Below are 21,670 nucleotides of genomic sequence, written 5' to 3'. Positions count from 1 at the left end.
CGCCTGAGATAATCGAAAAATGCCACAGAAATTGTTCGCGCTGTTTAGCAAGAAGTATGGGGTCACATTATCAGATTATGGGACATGGGGTCACAGACCAGGCTGAAACGAAACTGTTAAGTAGCGAACATCTATATTTGATAAGGGCTTTCCGGTAGAACCTGAAGTGTATGTCATAAACTAGTGCTACGACATGTTTTATATTGAGCCTTTTATTGGCCTTTACTTTCACGCGATAACATCATGTGTCAAAACAATAACCAAATTGTTTGAGTACGTCAGAGAAATAAAGGGATTCCAACCTACGCCGTTTTCGTGATGGCGGCGATTAACTGTTCGTTTGTGAGCTTTTAAGAGCTTGTAATCACATTTCCACATGTTTTGCACCTACAACACAGTAGTGTAAGACATGGTGAGGTGAACCTTTTAATACCAAATAACTGTAATATGAATTTTGTTGCAAATAAACCTTTAAAGATTAAATTTTAAACCCGTTAAATAGCAAATGTTTACTAAAATCATCAGTAGTTATAACAAGGCCCTGAAGGTATTTGTGAAGGAAAGAGCTAAGAACAAGCGCATCAGATTATTGAGAATTTGTCACTTGGCGAGGAAATGCCACTATTTTGTGCAGTGTGAAGAAGTTTGCTCAAGTTGTACTTGCTGAGCTTTTTGATCTAAGACAGCATGGAACAATACTTTATGCAGTAATGGCCTTGCACGGTAACGGAAAATAGGTAATACACCTTTAAAAGAGTGCCACAGCGTGACCCAATAACCAGTGTTGCGTCTTGCTATGCATACTACTGCAACTGAACTTGGCAATAAAAAACAGCAAACTAGTTGCGGTTTCTGTTATTTCATCAACTTTTTATTAACCAAATCCTCATCGGGATCATTCTGGACATGTGCCAACTCTAAAACAGCCTGACCAGACCAACAACTCTGGCTGCAAGAGAACACAATTACAGTACCTATGTCAAGGGAGGCAGACTGAGAACCTACACTAAGTGACTGTAACAATGCAGGCATGAGCTGCAGCTCAAACATCCTTGCAGCTCCACATCTACTGCAACGAGTCACATTCTGACCATCAAGGGGCGCCATTATCAGTGGACTCCCTCCATAGCTGTACCTGTAACAAGCCTCATAGTATATTTCCTTGAATAGTACAACTATAGATGCTTTGCGTATGCTAGAGTCACATTGCGCAACACTGCTCTTACCCTGCTCTTCACATTCTCCCATTCTACCTCGACAACCCCTACTCCAACCTTACCTCAACCACCCCTACTCCAACCTACCTCAACTATCCCTACTCCAACCCTACCTCAAACACCCCTACCACTCACCTTATGATCTGTTTCGGTGATTTGCTGAGGGTTTTGGTGAATTTATAAAATATTCGGTTTCCATGAGCGACTTGAGTTTTCTCATAGGTCTCTGAAGCTGCTGACTTCTGCCTTCCTGACTTCCTACACAATCACAGACGAAGATATTATATTATGAAAACAAATTTAAATTCTCCAAAGATTAATGTGACATGTCACAATCAGTTTTTGATGTGGAACACACTACATGTAATTTGCTAACTCTTGCAAGACCATTCACATCTGCAGCCTGGCAGTACAGCTAACTAGAACTTACAATGCAACTTGTCCTGTTTTAATAGTGATGAAGAGTTTTAAATTTGGTCAGAGTGTTAAGACAAGACAGATGATGTTGAGAGATTATCTAAAAAGTATGCAGATATATATTTAGTCATGGGATGACAATCAACCCTCAAAAGAAACACCGGCACATTTCGACTTTTCACAGATATGTAGCGTTTCCAAATCATCACTGTTACCGAAAGCAGCCAAACCTCAGTTCTCACCGACCATAATCCGTTGCGGACAGCTGTTCGAAAAACGATTTGTTCGAAAACCAAAACGATTTTTCTTATTATAACTAATGTAAATAATTTTAATACATTCCAAGTCTTGAAAACGACTTTTTAAAATAATTTTTTACTATTTCAAACCATAAGCTGTGTAAACATGTAGTTGAAGAGCAAGTAGTATGTAAAATACTTTGATTGTCTCATAAAATATATATTAATAGACTAAAGAAGGTGTAAGAATGTGCATCGAGATTTATACATAACTGCTGAATGCCCAGCGCTGCCTGGGTAATAAAGAAGTTTTAGGACAGAAAATTCATTTATATTTAACATACAACAACAGTTACCATTCCACCTTTTAAACTTCGTATCCTAAGAAAAGTGTTCTGTGCAGTTAAAACAAATTAAGAGAAAAAATAAAACAGCTGTAAAAGTGTTTAAATGTAAATGTGAATGGCTAAATCAAGTCTGTTTTGCTACGATGATAATGACAAAGGACTCGGTACACAATTATATGATTTTAATTCGTTTCACTGTTGGCATTGTAAGGCGAAAATGTCATATGATGTGCTATAGAAACCCATAATAATTATTTAAAGTAAACAAACCCTGGTAAAAAATCATCAAAATTTTATATACTTACTGTACATATTCAAAATTAGTAATAAAAAATTATGTTAACATTAGTAACTGTAGTTACCTACAGTACCTTTAGTGTATTCAGCGGTTATGATTTGCAATAAAATGTAACATTACAATGTACTTTGTGAGTCAAAGAACCCCCTATGTACCGCAGAGAGTTTTTACCTTCGAAACAGATTAATTAATCAAATGTTGAATTTAACTTAAATGAATTTAGCTTACTAAACCCATACTTAAATTTAGTTAGTTGAAGTTCAGTGAAATTGTCATCGACCAAAATTTCATCACTTATCTTTTTTCGCTTTCGTTTTTACTATAACTTGAAACGAATAACGCTGAACTGAGTTAGAGCGAGCATCGTATCCCTTTCAGGCATTGTGAGAGGGATTTCAGCAAATAATGTAGCATATCAGCATCTTCGTTATTCCGACGTAACCAGCACATCGACCGCCAAAGTTTAATTTGGATAGAGTACTTTGTTGATCTCGTATGGCAAAAAAAGTCGAACCAATTTTTGTCCTTGTATGGTGAGGAAAAAAAAAATTGTGGTCTACTTCATCAGGCGAAAAAAATCGCATAATAAGGTCATCGTAACTCGAGGGCGCACAGTTTAATACAAAATGCACATTTTGCGTGTGCAATGGCGAAAAAGATATAAGTATATGGTAAGAGAGATGGGTATGATCAGAACAGCTTAGCCTTGTAGTTACGCACTTGTTTGTAGACTTGCGATTTTAATGTATCGAGTTCAAATCCAGTACGACGATGGTTTTAGGTTGCAAAAACTTTATCACTTTAATCGGATAGATGAATGACAGACAACACTGAGATATATATATACTAGCTGCATTACCCACTTACAGGAACAGATTCACGCGCAGCATAAGGTTTATTGAGAGTTGTTTTTCATACTGTATAACAACTCCAAATATGCAGTCTACTGAAATTGTTGCCCTGATGTATTACTATGTCAATTGTCTACTAAAATTGTTGCCCTGAATATGCACACACATATTACATTTCAATAATGTTGGGGAGAATAATGGAAATCTGCAATGTGTTTCACAGCTAGATGCGTGTAAAATCTAGTGAATAATCTAGATTCATGCGTCCGTCTATACCCATCTATATTTGCAGTTGACGATCGCACACTTCTGCCGCCTCACCCCGCCTTGGCTGACCAGTCTTTACCCACCGAGCAGTTGACAATCGCACTCTTGCACCCGCCTCGCAATCAATCGCTTTGCACTCGCAATCAATCGCCTCGCACTCAATCGCCTCGCACTCGCCTTGCAATCGATCGCCTCGCACTCACAACCGATCGCCTCGCAACCAATCGCTTCGCACTCGCAACCAATCGGCTCGCACTCGCAACCAATCACCTCGCACTCGCAATCAATCACCTCGCACTCGCAATCAATCGCCTAGCACTCAATCGCTTCGCACTCAATCGCTTCGCAATCAATCGCCTCGCACTCGCCAACTCATTCATCAGGAAAGCTGCGCCTGGATACTCTCACTGCACTCGGGGCGAAAAAGGTCTCCCGCGCATCCCCGAGTGACGCCACGACCCCAAACCGCTAGCTGCATTACCCGTCCACGGAAACAGATTCATGTACAGCAAAAGGTTTATCGAGAGTTGTCTTTCATACTGTAAAACAACTCCATATATGCAGTCTACTGAAATTTTTTGCCCCGATCACACTATGCATACACATATGCAGTCATATATGTCAATAATGTTGGGAGAACAATAGAAATCTGCAATACGTTTTACAGCTAGTCTACAATGCATCAGTCTCAAACCACTCAAATCGGCATTGCCCTATTTGTGTACAGAGAACTAATAATGAAATTGACATTGCTAGGCAAACTGAAGTTCTTCAAGCTGGCAGTATTGAAAAGTTTTGCATTTTCTAAAAAATTATACAAAATATTTTGCTATCGCCAGCACTTATTCAATGGAGACTACATGCTTAAAACACTAATCATAGCTCACCAGTTTTTCGTCTATAGCCTGTGTTTTGACATGGTATATACGAACAGTAATGAGGTTGTGTCGATAAAATTTATATGTACAACAGCACAGACAGTATGATGTCAAAGGAGATACAGCATTAGAACCTTACAATAATAAAACATAGCGCCAACATGATAGCCTTTTTATGAGATACAATAAGGATAACAAATGCATGAAAATATATATATACTTAAAAATATGTTAGAAAATGCTGCATGTGGTATAGCGGAACATGAAGAACATAGCATGACATAACAATAGCACAATGTTAGTTTAACGCAACACTTGCGGATAGACAACATCTTTTGTTTTTCTGTCGGGTGTATGAACAGTTTTCGGTTTGTGTCTACTTTTTAGCAGGCGACGTACAGCTGGTCATGGCTAAAGCAGGGTGACACTAAGTCGATACCGGCTGCTCTCTTTCTTTTCACCATCACCTATCGCAACCCTCGGAGTACTCGTGCAAGTTCTGTAGTAGTAAGTTACAGTAGGCCTACTCGTAGCTAGAAAAAAAATTAGTAACTCAGCTGCTGAAGGAAATGAACTTGTCCAACTATCACAAACAGTGGCAAATCCAACGTTGTTAAGTAGTTGAGGTGTGGCGATTCATAGGCAATACATTGAATAAACCGTACTAACCTTTTCGATGTAGAAATTTAGTAGGTAAAACACAGTAGCAATACCCGTGCAAGTTTTGTAGTAGCTGTAGTTCTGTAATACTCGTAGCTGGAAAAAAGCAAAAGTAACTCAGAAGGAAATGAACATGTTTACTATCACAAACAGAGGCAAATCCAACGTTTTCAACCCTTTCACTGATGTAGACTCATTTATGCGTTTTCTATGGTCGACCACCGTAGACACTTTTTTGCAACTTTCCCAGCAATTGCTAGTAACTGAATTTTATTATTCGTTGATAACATGACCAACGATCTTTAGGACTTTTATGGTAGTGACAGTGTTGTCCTAAGATTTCTCTATAAAATTAGCCTAAAGTTTAATATTTTAATCTTTGTTTGGGGATTTCCAACTTAAAAACGAACATTTTTGTGTAAGTTCATCAAAAGCGTCCGAATTAGAAACAGATAACTACTTATGTTGATGACATATAGCCGATTCAGCTTTTTGTGATTACACAGATACATGTATTTAAAAAAGTAATAGCAGCACTGACTCTGATGGTGATGAAAGTAATGGTTTTGTAAGAATAAGGAACATTGTAGAGGATCGTTTTGCTTTGTAGCTTCACATCGCTTTATCAATGCACAAAGTATAAGTACAACGAATTTTTTGTATAGCAGTGCTTGTTAACATGTTGGCAAAATGAAATTTATAACCAAAACAAACGTTCTAGATGGAGTTTGAAATTGAAAAAATATTGTATACATATTAAGCAATATCGGCAAAATGGCTGGCAGTAGGCCGATAGCTAAATTTGTACATGGACGCAAGTGAAAGGGTTATGTAGTGGAAATGTGGCAATTCATAGACAATACAACATTGAATAAGAGGTACTTACCTATTTTTATGTAGAAATTTAGTAGGTGAGAACTGCGTTTTTTCCAGTGACCACAAGAACCCAACATTCGCGTGACCTTGTCGGTACACGTTGGCAGTAAATATTAATCGCATTTAAATTACTATTCATTAATTTATTTTATTTAATGATTAGTACATTTGTATAGCTGTATAGGCACCTTTGTATAGGCCGTAGGACTCAAGACGGTGCTTTTTAACACGGCAGCAACTTTTCTGTTTCAAACGCGCCAGTGTCGTTGGGCACTGTAGAGGCGCGCGCTAACCAGAGATGACGTGTTTTTGTGTAAAAACGATGAATAGGTAGGCTATGTATAGAGGCGTGCACTAACCGGAGATTCCCGTTAATGCGCCCTAGATAGCTAGTAGCGGCTAATAGTCCGAAAAGTACGGTACTCTATAAGGCGGACACTCAATCACACACACGCACGCAGACGATTGCCGTTTATATAGTAGATATATATATGTATAGATGTGTATTTGGTATGTGTGCATAAGTATGTGTTAAAGACTGCATATGATTGTGTTAACAAATTGCCTCACATAAACAAGACTCAATGGGGAGGGTTTTTCAGGAACACCATGTAGCATTGCAAAGAGTCTACTATTAACAATCCGAAGCTGATAGTAAGATGTATTATAAGCTGGACTGCTGAGTGCATGTAAAGATGGCCAATGAAAATTATAACAGCTTTATTTCAACTTCTCCAAATTTGTTAGACTAAAATAGCCGACTGAGATCTATATTAACAAACGGTGCAAAAGTGCAAACTGAGACGACTACCTTTTATCTGAGCCAGATATCTGCTGTTCAAACTCCTCCATGAACTGCCTTTCCAGGTTTGTCAACGACTTTTCATCAGTAAACTGGTCCTCCTCAGCTACTGAGATGTAATATGAATCATACGATGCGATCTCTCTATTGTCTATAATCAAACCTTCAACAGACTGCAGCAACTTCTCCACATCAACCATGCTCGTAGTTATTGACTCGGACTTGTCCTTCAAAGACTTCCCAGGCCTTACATCAACTGACATCATGCCATCAGGATTCCCCCAGTCATTCGTTTTCCCATCACACCAGTCACTGGGTTTCTCATCACTCCAGTCATTGGGTTTCCCATTCCTCCAGTCATTGGGTTTACCATCACTCCAGTCATCGGGTTTTCCATCACTCCAGTCATCAGCTGCCACAGCACCCCAGTTATCAGAACTTTCATCACCCCATCCACCAAGTTTATCAGCAGCGTTAAAATGGTTGGCCTTAAGGTGATGATTACAAGTGGGTGATGGAATAGGGGTTTGCGTGCGCAGTATTCTCCATCTAAGAAGAGAAACAAATGCCAGTGAGCAAACTAGGCAATTCAAGCAAATGTAAAAATTATGTACAGTAAAAGCTCTATTTGATCGCCATGGCACACTATTTTTCAACCCTTCCCCTATTAATAATAGTGGTGTTTAATTAGAAGCGGCATTCAAATAAAGGGTGGCACTGTATTTTTCAGCTAGCTCATCCCAAGTTTTGGAAAGATAAATTGAACCCTTTTACAAACAAAGCGATGGTAATGTTTTACATATTTTAAGACTCTCTTTTGGGTGAATCGACATTAACCCCGTCGGCCTCAGCATTTTTTCTAAAACATTTTTATATACAGTGCACCCTCAGGGTACAATTACCCTGATATATGACTTTTTCCCCTTACGAAGTTGAACATAGTGATATTTTCACCTCACAATACAAATTTTATTTCACCATGCGAATTCAAGAAAATTTTTGCACGAGTTTAAATTTGGCAGTTGGGGTGCTTATTACGTACATCAAAATAGCAAAAACACCGAAATTTGATTCGCCGAAAACATTTCCACGACGTTTAGAAGAGACACGATGACCGACTTCTCTCAGGTCAGCATTCCACGTGAAAGATTTTGTGAAAGTGCGTAAGAGCAAATATTCATTTGTAGCGTTATACTCCATTTTACTATAAACTTTCATTCAGCATACGTATATAACTACAAGTATCTATATTTAATTCATTAGCTATGGAATCTGAGACCGATAGAAACGTTACAAGACAAAGGAAAAATGATTTCTATGACAACAAAGTTGGAGGTCATAAATAAATAGGAAGAAGGCGCTCGTATTGTTAATATTGCCAAGGAATATGGTCGCAATCAATTAACAATTACGATTATTGTTATTAAAAACAACAAACTCGTTAAAGCAAACACAAGGAGGAGCTTAGGACTGACGACTTGAAGGAGTTCGAGGCCATGCACGAGATCAGCATTCAAGAGAGGCAACCATTGAGTAGTGGCAAGGAAGTAGAGGAGACAAAAAACCTACATCAGCAGAAAGATTTCAACTGTTTAATTTACTGGTGTGGACTGGTACATAAAAACGATACAGCACAATGTATGTATAATGTATATCATTAATTTATCTTCTTTGTGTGGCGTGTTTTTCATGCTATTCATTTCATGTTTTATTTTTTGTTTAATCATGTCTTTGCAGGCGAGCTCTCCACGGCAAAGGCTCCACCGAACCCCTGAGACCGACTCACTGAATCCCTAGGGTTCGATCGAACCCAGGTTAAGAACCACTCTTTTAGGGTATAAATACGTACCAACTTCTGCATGTATGCATTGATTCATGTGCACATTTCATACAAGACAAACTACTGTACAACCTTCTTTGGATCATTTTATAAGCGTTAGCTCGCTAGCAATTTTCTGAATTGCAATAGCATTTACAGTGCACCAGCAAGCATCATCCTCAATAAGTGACAAAGTAGACTATCTTCTGCATTGCACCAAGTTAGCTTAGTTCTTAGAGCACTTTCTGCACCAGCAGGAAAGCTGTGTCTTTCTGGCCATTTCTGCTTTTTATGACCCAGAAGTGTTAAACTTTTCCTTTTAAAACCAGTCGAAAAATTGGACAAGATTAGACAACTTCTTTTAGCCTGCTAAAAATTCCATTTCATTACGTATTAAATTTATTTTCAAGTGTACAGTAACATAATTAGCATTGATACGTCTTTGCCTCCTCTCTGCTCTACTCGCTACATGTATCAGCTCAAGTCACGTTACTCCAAAGGTATGTACGTCCTGTATAGTAAATAAATTTAATTTTTCTTTACGATGGCCATTAAGTGGTCAAGCATGCAAGAGGCCGCTTTCAATAGCTGCATCGCTCAGCTTTTCTTGTTGAAATAAGTTAAAAAAGGTTTTAAGCAGACACGCTAAATGTTATAGTGAAAGTAAAGACAGAAACTGACAAAGAATAAGATTTTCGAGATATAAAGTTGAAATTCAGTAAAATAGTTAAAAACGTACTAAAACTTAGTTTCAAGTGTGAGTTTAGTAAGCTAAACTTATTTGAAGTGAGCTGAAAGTTTATGTTATAGGTATGTCTTGAAAGTAAGAACTTTTTACCTTACGTACTGCATTTGGTACACACATTATAGTGTTGCATTTTATTGCAGAGCATAGCCATTAACCTACACTGAATACAATACAGTTATTGTAGGTAACTATAATTATTAAAGTTAGCATACCATTTTGTTAGTAATTTTCAATAATTACACATTTTTATAAAACATCTTACAATTTTTACCAGGGGGTGTTTGCATTGTATAATTACAATGGTCTCTATACCCTTCCACAGCCTCTATACTCCTATACAAACTTTTCACCATGCGATGCCAACCTTGGAATGGATTAACATCGTATCCTGAGGGTGCACTGTACGTCGAAGTATCTGGCCAAGTTCAACAAGGAACTACTTTGATTATAAAGTATTAGCGTGGTGTTCCTAAGTATTTTGGTGATGCCAATTTCAAAGTTTTAAAGATAAAAAATGTAAAGCTTTGGATTTAGAAAATGGATATAACATTTTTAATTATTAAAGACAGTTTTAATGTTGGAATACGCCATAACAATGGCTGATATTACGTCGTACAGTGTTCCTGAAAAGTATGCTCATCATTCATCAAAACGTTTTAAAGTCTTCAGGTAAATATTTTGACATGTGGTATCAAATTTGAGCAAATATTTGTCTCAACATACCAAGTAATTCCAACAGCAAAACTTTCAATAACATAATGTTTTCATATATTCCGAATATGTACATGTATATTTTCATCGTTTTTAGTGTTTTTGTTTCATGCCCTTATTAGTCGAAGGGGGTTCAGTGATAAAAATAAATTGGGAAGTGCAGCTATAACATATGATGTCAAGGCCAGAAGCTAGCATAATTAATGTTCAGAGGCAACTTTTTTTAAAATGCAGCTTGAAGGTTAATATTTGGCAGCCTACCCAACACCACTTCGATGACAAACAGGTGACGGGCAGCAGAAGACATATAGTGTTCTGTGAAAGACCTGATCTACGGGGCAGTAGATCTGACAGACCAGTCTACAGGTGCTGCTCCTGCATGCCTCACATTGCAGTTCTATTTTTTCTCCTCCGTCAACAACCTGTATCGACCAGTACCCTATTTTAGTATTTTACACATAGTTTGATCGTCTACCGGTTAACAAGAAGCAGAATAGTAATTCCTATTGGTAAATACTAGTGAGGTGCCACAAACTATTGCTAGACGCCTGATTAAGAACACGCTTGTCCTAGTCAGATATCACCAGAGTGTGAAATCAAAGTTTCAGCTATTTTTTCAATAGCTGTGGTTCCATGAAAAGGACCGCTTTTGTAAGACTAATGCTACCAATAGAAATGTGTATTAAAAGTTAAAAACTCAGACCAAAGTCACTGAATAAAACAGAACAAAGTGAATAAACTTGCGGTTACATGTTCGTCTATATATATTTTTGATTACACTTTTGTTATAACATCTGTTCATATTTCTATTCCACGTAGAATACTCGTAGAATACGTACAAGTTTTATCTATATTGAACATATACCATAATAACATGACTTAATTATTTTGCATTTCTTTTAGCTAAATGACCTTTTTTTAAGTTGTTGCTACTAATTAATATTTTTTCTTGTTAAAACAAAAAATATTTTTCAAAAAAGAATCCCTAAAATCATTTGTTTTTTTACTAATTTTACTAACATCTAAGTATATTGTTTAGTTGGAAGGGTTAGCGTAATATGTGGTTAATATGGGCTAATTTAAAACAGTAATTTTAGGCAGAAAACTATGAGGCTCACATAAAAATTACCCTATCGACAGCTTAAGATGACATATTACAATCCTTTATAAAATGCAGCTTATTATCAACATGGCTAAGTTAAGTGGGAAGCATCGAAATGCAAAATGAGATAACAAAGAATAAAATAAAATATAGAAACAAAAAACTAGATAAAACAATGATTACATGATCAGGAAAATCTTTTAATTAATACACTTACAGCCTTTCCACCTATCTTGCTCGTCTTGCTGTCAATTTGACACTCTGAGGAAATCGGTTCATCAATAAATCCCAAAAAGGTGCCAGACATCTATAAATATGACATGGCTCATTATCAGCAGCGGCACCAAATGAAAAAAATCCATCATGAAAATATTGAAAATACAAGTAATGTTAGAATGTCATGAGTGATTCTCACAAAAGATTGTTCCGAGACAAGTTTGTACACTATTGTTCACCTATGGAGTCAAAAATGCAACCACGTTTGCCGGTGTGGTAAACTTAATCAATCCAGCCAAAGATCAATTGGTCACTGCAAATGGCAGTGAGGTTATTCTGAAACACATAATTTTAACTGTCGCATCACCATTGACTTTGATACGCGCAGCAATTGATAGCATAGCTCAAATGCTCTTCTCTCCTAATAAGAGCTAAATATAACAACAACTCAAATTAAACATCACCAGAGATAACTACATGGGAGTAAGTAAATGGCAGTAGCATTGCACCCGCTGCCAGGGTAATAGAATAATGACATACTTAGCAACATTAACTTGCAAAATGTTTTCCAACTACAAATTATCTTTAAACCTCTACAAAACCTCTAATTGAACGCCACCTTTATTTGAATGCCACTTCTGTGTGATCACCACTATAGGAGAAGGGTTGAAAAATAGAGCGCCAGCCTTCAATTGAACGCCAGGTCCATTTGACCGTCCCCTTGACGTTCTTTGATCTTTACAAACCCATAATAGAACAGTGCCCACAAACTCATACTAATAATAACACGGTTACACCAATTAATTCTTTCTTTGTTTCTTTTCCACATGAAGTCTGTCTTCCAACTCCAAAACTCTTCGTTCTTTTGCTAAAACTCTGAAAATGGCACCATATAAAAAATTAATAACTGTAGCAGACTAATAGTGGTTTCTTGTTAAATGCAGTTTTGATACTTCGACATATTTGAAAAATCGTTTACATTTACGATGGTATATGAATGACTAGTTTCAGGCTAAAATTTGTGCTTAACGTGCATGTGACTAAAAGTTGATCATTATTTGTGCGAAATGCGATGCATGATAGTTTTGCTCTACTGAAAAAAAAACTTTGGACACTCATATCCACTAGTTTAGGAGTGTAGAAGAAGAGTTGAGGTCAGAAGACATTGTGGAAGGTATTGAACAGCAAGAAGATCTTCGTTCCATCGAAAGCCACAATCAGAACAAACACAACTGGCCGAGCAAACGATGCAAATACTTTGTTTCAAAAGTTTCAATTTTTGTTTATGTGTGTATTATAAATATTGTTCATTTCACTTGTTTTTGAATATATATTTGTAGTATTTGATAGATCATTACTATATAATTTGCAAATTCGCAGACTTACAGCATATATCCTTAGGGTTATTTTAACTTGGCTTACAATGGATCGGCACTCATAACTCCTCTTCTATTGCACATAAAAAGCCAGTTTTGGCTGCAAACTGTAGCAGACATATCAATGAGTGCAATGAGCTTGTACGCAACATTGCTAAATATAGAAAATATAAAGATATATACCATAAAAATATGCCTTCAAATTTAAAACGAAATAAAAATTTGAAAGCCCAAACAAATTGGAAAACAGGGCACAGGCTCTGTGGATGATAGTGGTACTATTGTCGCAGGTTAATTGATATTAACGAGCAAGATATCGACTGGTAGAGATATTTCTTAGCTTCCCAATACATATTTATTCAGAGAACTTTGACAAGTTGAAGGTAAGTTATCTTTTAAAAATGTTAATGTCGGTCCGCCTGAAGGAGAGTGCAGAATATAGGCAAAATTTGCTGTGCTCGTAAAAATATTAAATTTATCTTCCCAAAATCCTAACAAGCTAGTTGAAAAATACAATGCTAGCCTCTATTTGAACGCTACCTCTATTTGACCGCCACTATCGGGGAAGGGTTGACAAATAAAATGCCATGGCATGCAAATAGAGGTTTTATGGCAGCTCTAAATGTAATACTGTATCCAACTTATTACTTACATACCAAACATTTTATTTAGGCAGTTGATAGTAACTACATGTATAATAACTAACTTGCAAAAATATCCTAAATATTGCTCACATTGTTTACTTTGCTAGATAAAGGTAAAAAAAAGGGCCATCTGTAGACAATAATATCCCGGATACAGAATGGCAGTTTTGGCTGTTATACTGTTGTACTCTCCAGTACAAAAGTGACGTTTCATACTGAACAAAAAATCGGAATATTCACCATGGTAGATTCCAACCAAGTAGGGAGAGCATGGGTCCCTGAAGAAAGTGGCCAAACACCAGAGCGCTCAACAGTAACTGAAAGAACTGATAAGGAATTGTCACAAAACAAGACTCTGAGCTACCTGCAGCAGTTGTTGGATGACACCAAAATAACCTGCTCTACAAGAAGCAGCAAGACAAAATAAAATACTTACTGTGGCAGTATAGCGATGTATTTAGTTCAAGAGATGATGATTAGAGACACACTTCTATGGCTGGACATGATATTGCCTCTTTGATACCGAAAGCATGACCCATCCGAGTGCCTGCTAAACAGTTAGGACCAAAAAATGTCAAAAAACAGGTAGGACACTCACTAATAGGATGTAATAGAATCAGGAGCCTGGAATTGGTCGGTGATGTAAGTAAACAAAAAATTGTGACATTTCTGTGTCAATTACCGTCATTTAAAAGCAGCAATACAGTAGGAGTATGCTCACCCGCTACTTAGAATCAATAAGAGCTTGGAGACTGTCAGGTAGCAAATACTTGTACCCTGGATCTACTGCCTGGATATTGGCAAGTACCACTGAGTAAAGATGTGCAAGACAAGGCTGCAACTACGTTCAATAAGAGGGGAGGAATTTGAAAAAGAAAGATTTTACTTTTCAGACTGACCTCTGCTTTTGCCACCTATCTTTTGAGGCTTACACTGAGAGACTCGTCTTCTATGTGAACAAGTCTTCATTACTGATTTCATTTGATTCGCTGATTTCCCCATTCAACTAAAAAGGCTGGAAAAGGTATTCACCAGACTCAGATATGCCGGGTAACGCTGAAAGCATCAAAGTCTTCACTGTTCCAACCCCAAGTGGAGTATCTGGGTTATGTGGTTAGTACAGAGGGTAATCTAACAGCTCTCAAGAAGATGAAAGCCATAGAGAATTGGTCGAAAAACAATAAAAATATAACAATAAAGGTATATAAAGACAATCTATGACGGAGGAAGCAATTGATCTACTGAATCACTAACGGTTAAAGTTTGTGGTAGAAAAGAGCACCCGTCGATACATGCAAGCCAAAAAATGTTCCCCACTTTCGAGTGTGCTCCTTAGAGTCATTTAACGCTACAGAAAAAACAGCCACACTCGAGAGCTACCTGTGATCCCACATCTTAAGGCAATTTGCTTTACAAGAGAACAGATGTTTGAGCATTGCTTAAAAACAAATAACACCAATGACTCTTTCAGTTGGCCACGGTATTGGCATAACAAAAAAATAAACATGATGTACAGGAGCTGAAGAGTTTGGTGATGAAACTCAAATACCCTATCATATGAAACGGCCCTGTCGTCACGTATGACCCTTCACAGTACCATGGCCGAGCCAGAAGACAGTACCAACTCCACAGGGCTTCCGATACTTGCCAAACAGTGAGTCACAATTTGATGAATCCCCTTCCGAAGGTTCTGTCACAAACCCTGACTGTCAGAACCCGACACAGCCATTACTGCAGTGTTCTCTCCTACAGTCATTAAAAGCACCATTGCTGCGGTGTTGGCTGGAAAACCCAAGCAGCCACGATGTACCGTCGTCATTGCCAAGGTAAATAGCAAACATGTCGAAGCTATGCAGCCAACCCCGGTGAGACTAGCTTCTATATGATTGGCATCTTTAAAGCAACTCACAAAAGACTGACAACAGGACCCCCCACCTTAAACCATAACTGTTACATACAACTTTTATCGTATTTACCAGGTAAATCAGACCTGCTGATTCCGATTTTGTATTCAAAATAAAGATTAGTCCACTAACTTTCAGAGTAATGAAGGCTTTTTTACAGCGTTTTAATATCGGTCTCGAAAACAACACGATCGGCACAACAAGCTCCGCCCATAAATACGTGACGTAACCTAGCTTTTTAGGAACAGAAGTTACATAGGGATGTTCAGACCGATTTAGAATAATGAGGATGGGCGTTTTAAAATCCATTAATATCTAAATTCAGCCTTAAAAATAATCTCAGTCTTTTCTAAAAGGTAGATAAGCTATTTAACATTGCATATTTAAAAAAGTGCGATAACAACGCTAGCTTGTGATAAAACCGTGCTTTTTGAGCTCATTTTTCTCGGCGTTCAGCCTATTTAAACATCATGTAACAAGCTACAAGCAATTTTAGATAGTTTATACACCTTTCATAAAAGACTGAGATTATTTTACAGGTTGGATTTAGATAATGGGTTTTAAGACACCAATCTCTATTATTCTAAATCGGACTAAACATTCCTAACTTCCGTTCCTGAAAAAGCTAGGTTTCATCCCATATTTATGGGCGGGGCTTGTAATGCCGATTGTGCTGTTTTCGAAACGGATATTGAAACGCTTTAAAAAAGCCTAAATGACTTTGAAGGTTAGTGGACCAATCTTTATTTTGAGTCCAAAATCGAAATCAGCATAGCTGATTTACCTAGAAAATATGATAAAAGTTGTACGTGACAGTTATGGTTTAAGCTCCTGAGTGACATTAGGTTGTCTATAAATACTGCAAACGAAAAGTTTGCATCAGCCGATCGGATCATCAGAGATTGACACAGCATAAAAATGGTGAATATATAAAAGAAGAAAAAGCAATTTGACAACAACCCAGCAACACGATGAAGAATATTGAGCTAAAGATGCAGGAACTGGAGCAAGCAATCAACAAACAATAAGCAATGAAAACTGCAGTCTATTGAGGGGCTGTGTGATATTTATCGAGTTGCATTAAGTGCCTTAGTGCAGAGTTATCCCCTTTGAAAAACAATTGTTGTAATTACTATAAAACTATATGCCTACATTTTATTTACTTTTTATGTTCATCGTAGATCTGCACGATATTTCAGTTTGATCCGGTGGTTGCGGTTAGTTTCTATTAAATCGAGTTGAATCTTTTATTTTCTGACATCGGACTAAACCGGGAACGCCAGTTAATCGGTGTGAATTTGAGTTGTGATTTTTCGGTGCGGTTTCCGTTTCCATATGATAAAAACTGCGCCTGCGTGCTTGGACCGGATACACAGAATCTTCCATGAAAATTGACACTATTTTCTCTTGAAAGGCTTTTAATCTTTGCTTTACATATATGTAGATATCACATCCATTCTTGAAAGCTATTTATATTTCATTACAAAAATCTGAAGTCAAGGTTCATGAAACGAGGATGTTCAGGTGGCAGGACAGAACCCTGTCCCATCCTCATCGACCCATTTAAAATCATGCATGGAGCGTTTTTACACTAATCAAACCCAATGACTGAGTCAATCTTTCACTCATTCACTTCACAATTACATCCCGCTACTGTTGAAGGCTCTACTCTACAAGAACTTGTAACAAAATAATTAAAATAAATTTGAGAAATAACTGTATATTTATACTTTTAAATTTTTTACTAAACTACCACTAGCGCTCCAACATGACTAGAACTGTAGAACATCCATCCAGCAGACATGGCAGATAATTGATTCGGTCACAGACACAGTTATCTTGGATTTTGATGCTGATGATACATTAGATGACCACAATTTCAATGCAAGTTTCTTTTTTCAGACATGACATACATTGTCTGTGATTATTATTTCTCATAAATATTTTATAATAGTCAGTAAGCCAACTCCAACTTTTGTTCAGTTCCGCTCCAGTTGCATGGATATACGATGTGTGGGTTGTGGGTTATAAAGTTGAAGGCGCTGAACAACATGGCAGGTAGTAACTCACTGCAAACCTGCACATTCACTCATAATTAATGATTTTTATGGAACCAAAATTGAGGAGCTGCTCTCTCTTGTCAAACGAGTTTCAGCCATTTGATTGGTTCGAATCGCAAGGTCGTTTAAGAGTGAATACAGTGTGTGGAGTTCTAAGAATTTATTTATATTGAGAAATTGAGTTCCAATCAACATGTTTTTGATTTCTGAGCGAGATAATCAGCATTATGATTTGTTGCTGTCACTTTCAAAGCACTAGCCAAAGAAATTCACCCAAACAACTGAGTCAGCAAAAAATTTAAATTACATTTATTACATTAAAATTACAAACTTTGATCTATGCTCGTCTAGACAACTCGTCTATGCTCGTCTTCTCTGTCGTCTAGACAATTCTGAATGATGAATGAAATATATGAATGCCTGCATCTGGTTAAATTTTATTGGTATATGTTTCTTTCAAGATTGTCACTCATGAGAATGAAGATCCTGAGCCCACTGCTAAACAACTGCGCTCCTCATCCTCAAGAGCTGAGACTACCCTACCCAAACTATGTGTTATTTGTGGAAAAAAGGAGCGGTGAACTAAGAAAGCTGGTAAGCGCATCAGAGATGGTCTACTAAGGGCAAAGACCAAATATGCTGATAAGTTAAGTAACCTTGGCATTATGTTTATCACAAACTCTACCGTAGAAACTAATTAATCTAGCATTTGTGATTTGTTGAATTGTAATGTTTGTTTTTACAAGGTAAATTAAAACAAGCTGCTGAGCGAAAAGCTGATCATAGCCTCCTGGTACATTTTCTCTCTGCCGACGCCGTCGCTCAGGAGATGTGTTACCACAAACAGTGTTACTACCAATACCCAAGGCTGAAATCATTGTATAACTCCCACACACAAGACAAGGGCGCGTTATCCAGGTTGGTGCAATCACTGTACATTGTTATTTTTGTGAATATGAACATTATTGCTGGATGTTATGTACATAACTGCTCCCGTCATCCAATATCAACCAAAACCAGAGTACAAACTAATATGACATGTCCACCATATAGGTATACTTATATTTCGGCAAGGCACCAAATGAAATATGAAAAGTGTGTGAATTGCGATTTACATCAATACTTAATACGTAGAATTTAAATTATTTATAACATGCCATAGTTCAGCTATACTCTGTTTCTTTTCAGTGAATCTTTACTCAATCAGGTAAAATCCTAATATATGATACACTGTACAATATACAGATTGTGTGAAGTGTGGCCATTTCTTTTGCAAACCAGAATGCATAATCTAACACTTAATACACTTCCATCCTGTCTTTGTATGTGAAATTGGAAAAACTTCTTAATATGGCCTATGCTGGACTAGTGTCCTTCTAAACAATAAAAAAATTGATGATTGTTTCCTTGGTGAGGGAGCACCTTTTTATGAATTACAGTACATCCTATCTGAGCATAATGGTACATGAGCATCTATTGTGACAAACAGTACCATATGCATTTGTAATAATATTTCACTTAATTTTTTAGTAATCTGGAGATACGACTCAGCCCTAACTTCTGCCGGGAAGTGATCACTTATTGATTAGTCACCATGAAGCGGATCCTATTAATGACTCAGTTAAGAGAGCTCCACAATAAGTATGATGATGCCCCTGATTTCGAGAAGTATGCATGATCAATGCATAGCGCCAGTAATGGATTGTTAATTAGTTTTTGAAAACTTTTTAAATGGAATTTCCCATTGCAAAATAGATTCATGGGCAACTTGTCTTTTGCTAACTGAAAACTAACTCAAATACTCTGAAAATTTAAAGAGGTTGATAACACATGTTTCTAATTGATTATACTACTGAGTAAATATTTGGCAACAAAGGTCCAAACTTTAGTAAGATGGGTGTTTTTCTTTGTAGAAATGATTTTCTGAAAACCTATCTATGCCCCCGCTATCCTGAGTTGCAGTTTGATAAGCCTCCACAGCGCAATCCAAGTGAACTGGTGTACCATAGAAATGCATCCTATTCTCAACTGACTACCATCACACATGATGACTCCTTGCTAAGCTCAGAAAATCATGACACTGGAGTGAATGACCCTGATCTCAAAATTCATTCAGATGATAAGCAGGATCTCTATTATGATGCACTGGCACTCCGAAATGCCATAGTCGATCATAGTTATTCTCCTCCCTAGCCCCCAATCGCTTCTACCTTTACCCTAAAAGAAACAGAAGAATCTGTACTTTCTGTTCTTTATAACTTTCTAGCTCTGTTTGTGGAAAGAGCGAGGAGCCTATAGATAAGGAAGAACGTGTTTTTCTTGGTTCAGACACTAAAGCGAAGATTTTATCAATTTGTCAAGATTTGGTGCGCATGCCTTCTGATGGCCAAATACAGACACCCAAATCTTTGAGTCTCGGCGTGACAGTCAAGCATATGACCCGGTCGGCACATATATTCCGCTTATTGAACAAGTTTGGTCATGCTGTGAGTTATGATTCAGTGAATAGAGCAGAAACAGCAATAGCCTCTGTCAAGCTACAAGTCACAAACAGTCCAATACTCCCTGGATTTAAAGATAAACACCCGCTAGTGCTTGTGTTTGACAACATTTATTTCTTTGAGGAGACAAAAGTGGGTCAGGTACTAGTCATCATGTGAACGGTATCATGTAACAGAGTCAGAGCACTACATCTCCTGATAATATTGTCTCATATGCAGCATCCACCCTGGTATTAAAGAGAGTCAGAACTATTCATAACCCTCTCAACGTTTTACCTTCATACTACCTAGGCAAGCGAAGTTTCTCTACAATGTCATCAGAGGCTGTGTTCTCTCTGTCTAATGCCTCTATGTTGCCACAGTCCTTATTGAACGAATTAGCATTCATTGCTACAAAGACTAGCAGTGATCAGCTCTTCCCCAACTGGCCAGGTTTTCAGAAACAGAGTACCCCTGTAAGCCACTCTCTTCCAAAGTTACGACTACACTACCTTGATGTCATTCAGGCTTCTCTTACCAGTTTATATACCACAGCACATGTACTGAAAACCAGTGTTGAAAAAGCTAACCAGTTTCAGTTGACATCTGTGACTATTGTGTTTGACTTGGCTCTTTACTCTAAAGCACAGCAGATTTCCTGGAAGGATGTGGTGCTGAAAGACCGACTTTTCATCAGACTTGGTGAATTTCATACTGCTATGGCATTTCTTGGTGCGCTCGGCAAAATGTTCAAGATGTCAAGATTTGATGATATACTGGTCAAGTCGGGAATCATAGCCAGTGGTTCGATGAATGGAGTTATGTCAGGTCATATGTATAACCAATCCATTTATGCACACAAGTGTTTACGTATGAGGCTTTATCTCGATTGCAGCATATGAACACTATTGATCATGTACAAGCAGTGAATAAAGGAGACATAGCCCTAGTGTATTCTGGCTCAGAGTCACCGTCATTGTCAGCTCAGTTCCAGGCTTTTATTGATGTACAGTGTAAAAACAGCCCTACTTACAAGTACTGGAACCTATACCTACAGGCTGTCCGAATTCTACTGAGTGTCATACGTGCAACAAGAGAGTCAGACGGGGAGTCTCATGGCAACTCGCTGCGATTAATGCTGCCTTTCTTCTTCTCATTAGATCGCCCGAACTACGCAAGGTATGCACACCAGGCATAAGGCAAACCAGGCCTTTTTATTGTAAAATGTTTGCACTCACAGAAATATGCATAACTGCTTTCCATCTGAAGGATGGTATAATGTCTAAAGTCTATAAAGTATAAAGTCTATAGAGTATAAAGTCACAGAATCATTGACACAAACAAATGCATTGGTTTAATTGGTCTAGGTTATAGATATAGAGCAGTCTACTGGGCTGAAATGACTGGAATGGCAGACACTCATCCAGACTTGTATAGGACTTTGGTTGAGGAGAGAGGTACGTGGACATTGAGGCGTCTAGATAGTGAACCATTCGGCAGTGTTGCAGTGACCAAGGAATTGAAAAGACTCTTAACAGAGACTGTAAGACAAGCGGAGGATTACATGGGATCACACTGACGCATGGTAAGCATGTTTTATAATACAACATTGAAAGCACATGGAATACCAGTTGCTGATCTCTATTGTATTCGGAAATATGTTCTTTTTGTGAAAAAATAAAAATTATTTGACTTGCAGCCAAAAATGTCTTAAATTGATCAAAAAACTGTTGGTCTGCCAATAATAGTTTAAAAGCT

At 37.6% G+C, this 21,670-nt stretch overlaps 1 protein-coding gene across 1 annotated transcript in view; it reads right to left on the bottom strand.

Annotated features, from left to right (window-relative positions):
- Positions 1-855: 855 nt before the first annotated feature.
- Positions 856-21,670, bottom strand: part of LOC137394215 (programmed cell death protein 2-like) — a 28,309-nt gene continuing 7,494 nt past the window's right edge. The window contains exons 2-6 of the mRNA XM_068080935.1: positions 11,450-11,539; positions 10,392-10,552; positions 6,862-7,401; positions 1,353-1,475; positions 856-1,135 (exon numbers count right to left, since the gene is read on the bottom strand). Coding sequence (XP_067937036.1) covers positions 856-1,135; positions 1,353-1,475; positions 6,862-7,401; positions 10,392-10,552; positions 11,450-11,539 — 1,194 coding nt within the window. The remainder of the gene's footprint in view (positions 1,136-1,352; positions 1,476-6,861; positions 7,402-10,391; positions 10,553-11,449; positions 11,540-21,670) is intronic.

This window comes from Watersipora subatra, chromosome 4 (assembly GCF_963576615.1).
Source record: "Watersipora subatra chromosome 4, tzWatSuba1.1, whole genome shotgun sequence".
NCBI classification, from domain to species: Eukaryota; Metazoa; Bryozoa; class Gymnolaemata; order Cheilostomatida; family Watersiporidae; genus Watersipora; species Watersipora subatra.
This window is presented reverse-complemented; position numbering and strand designations above follow the sequence as displayed.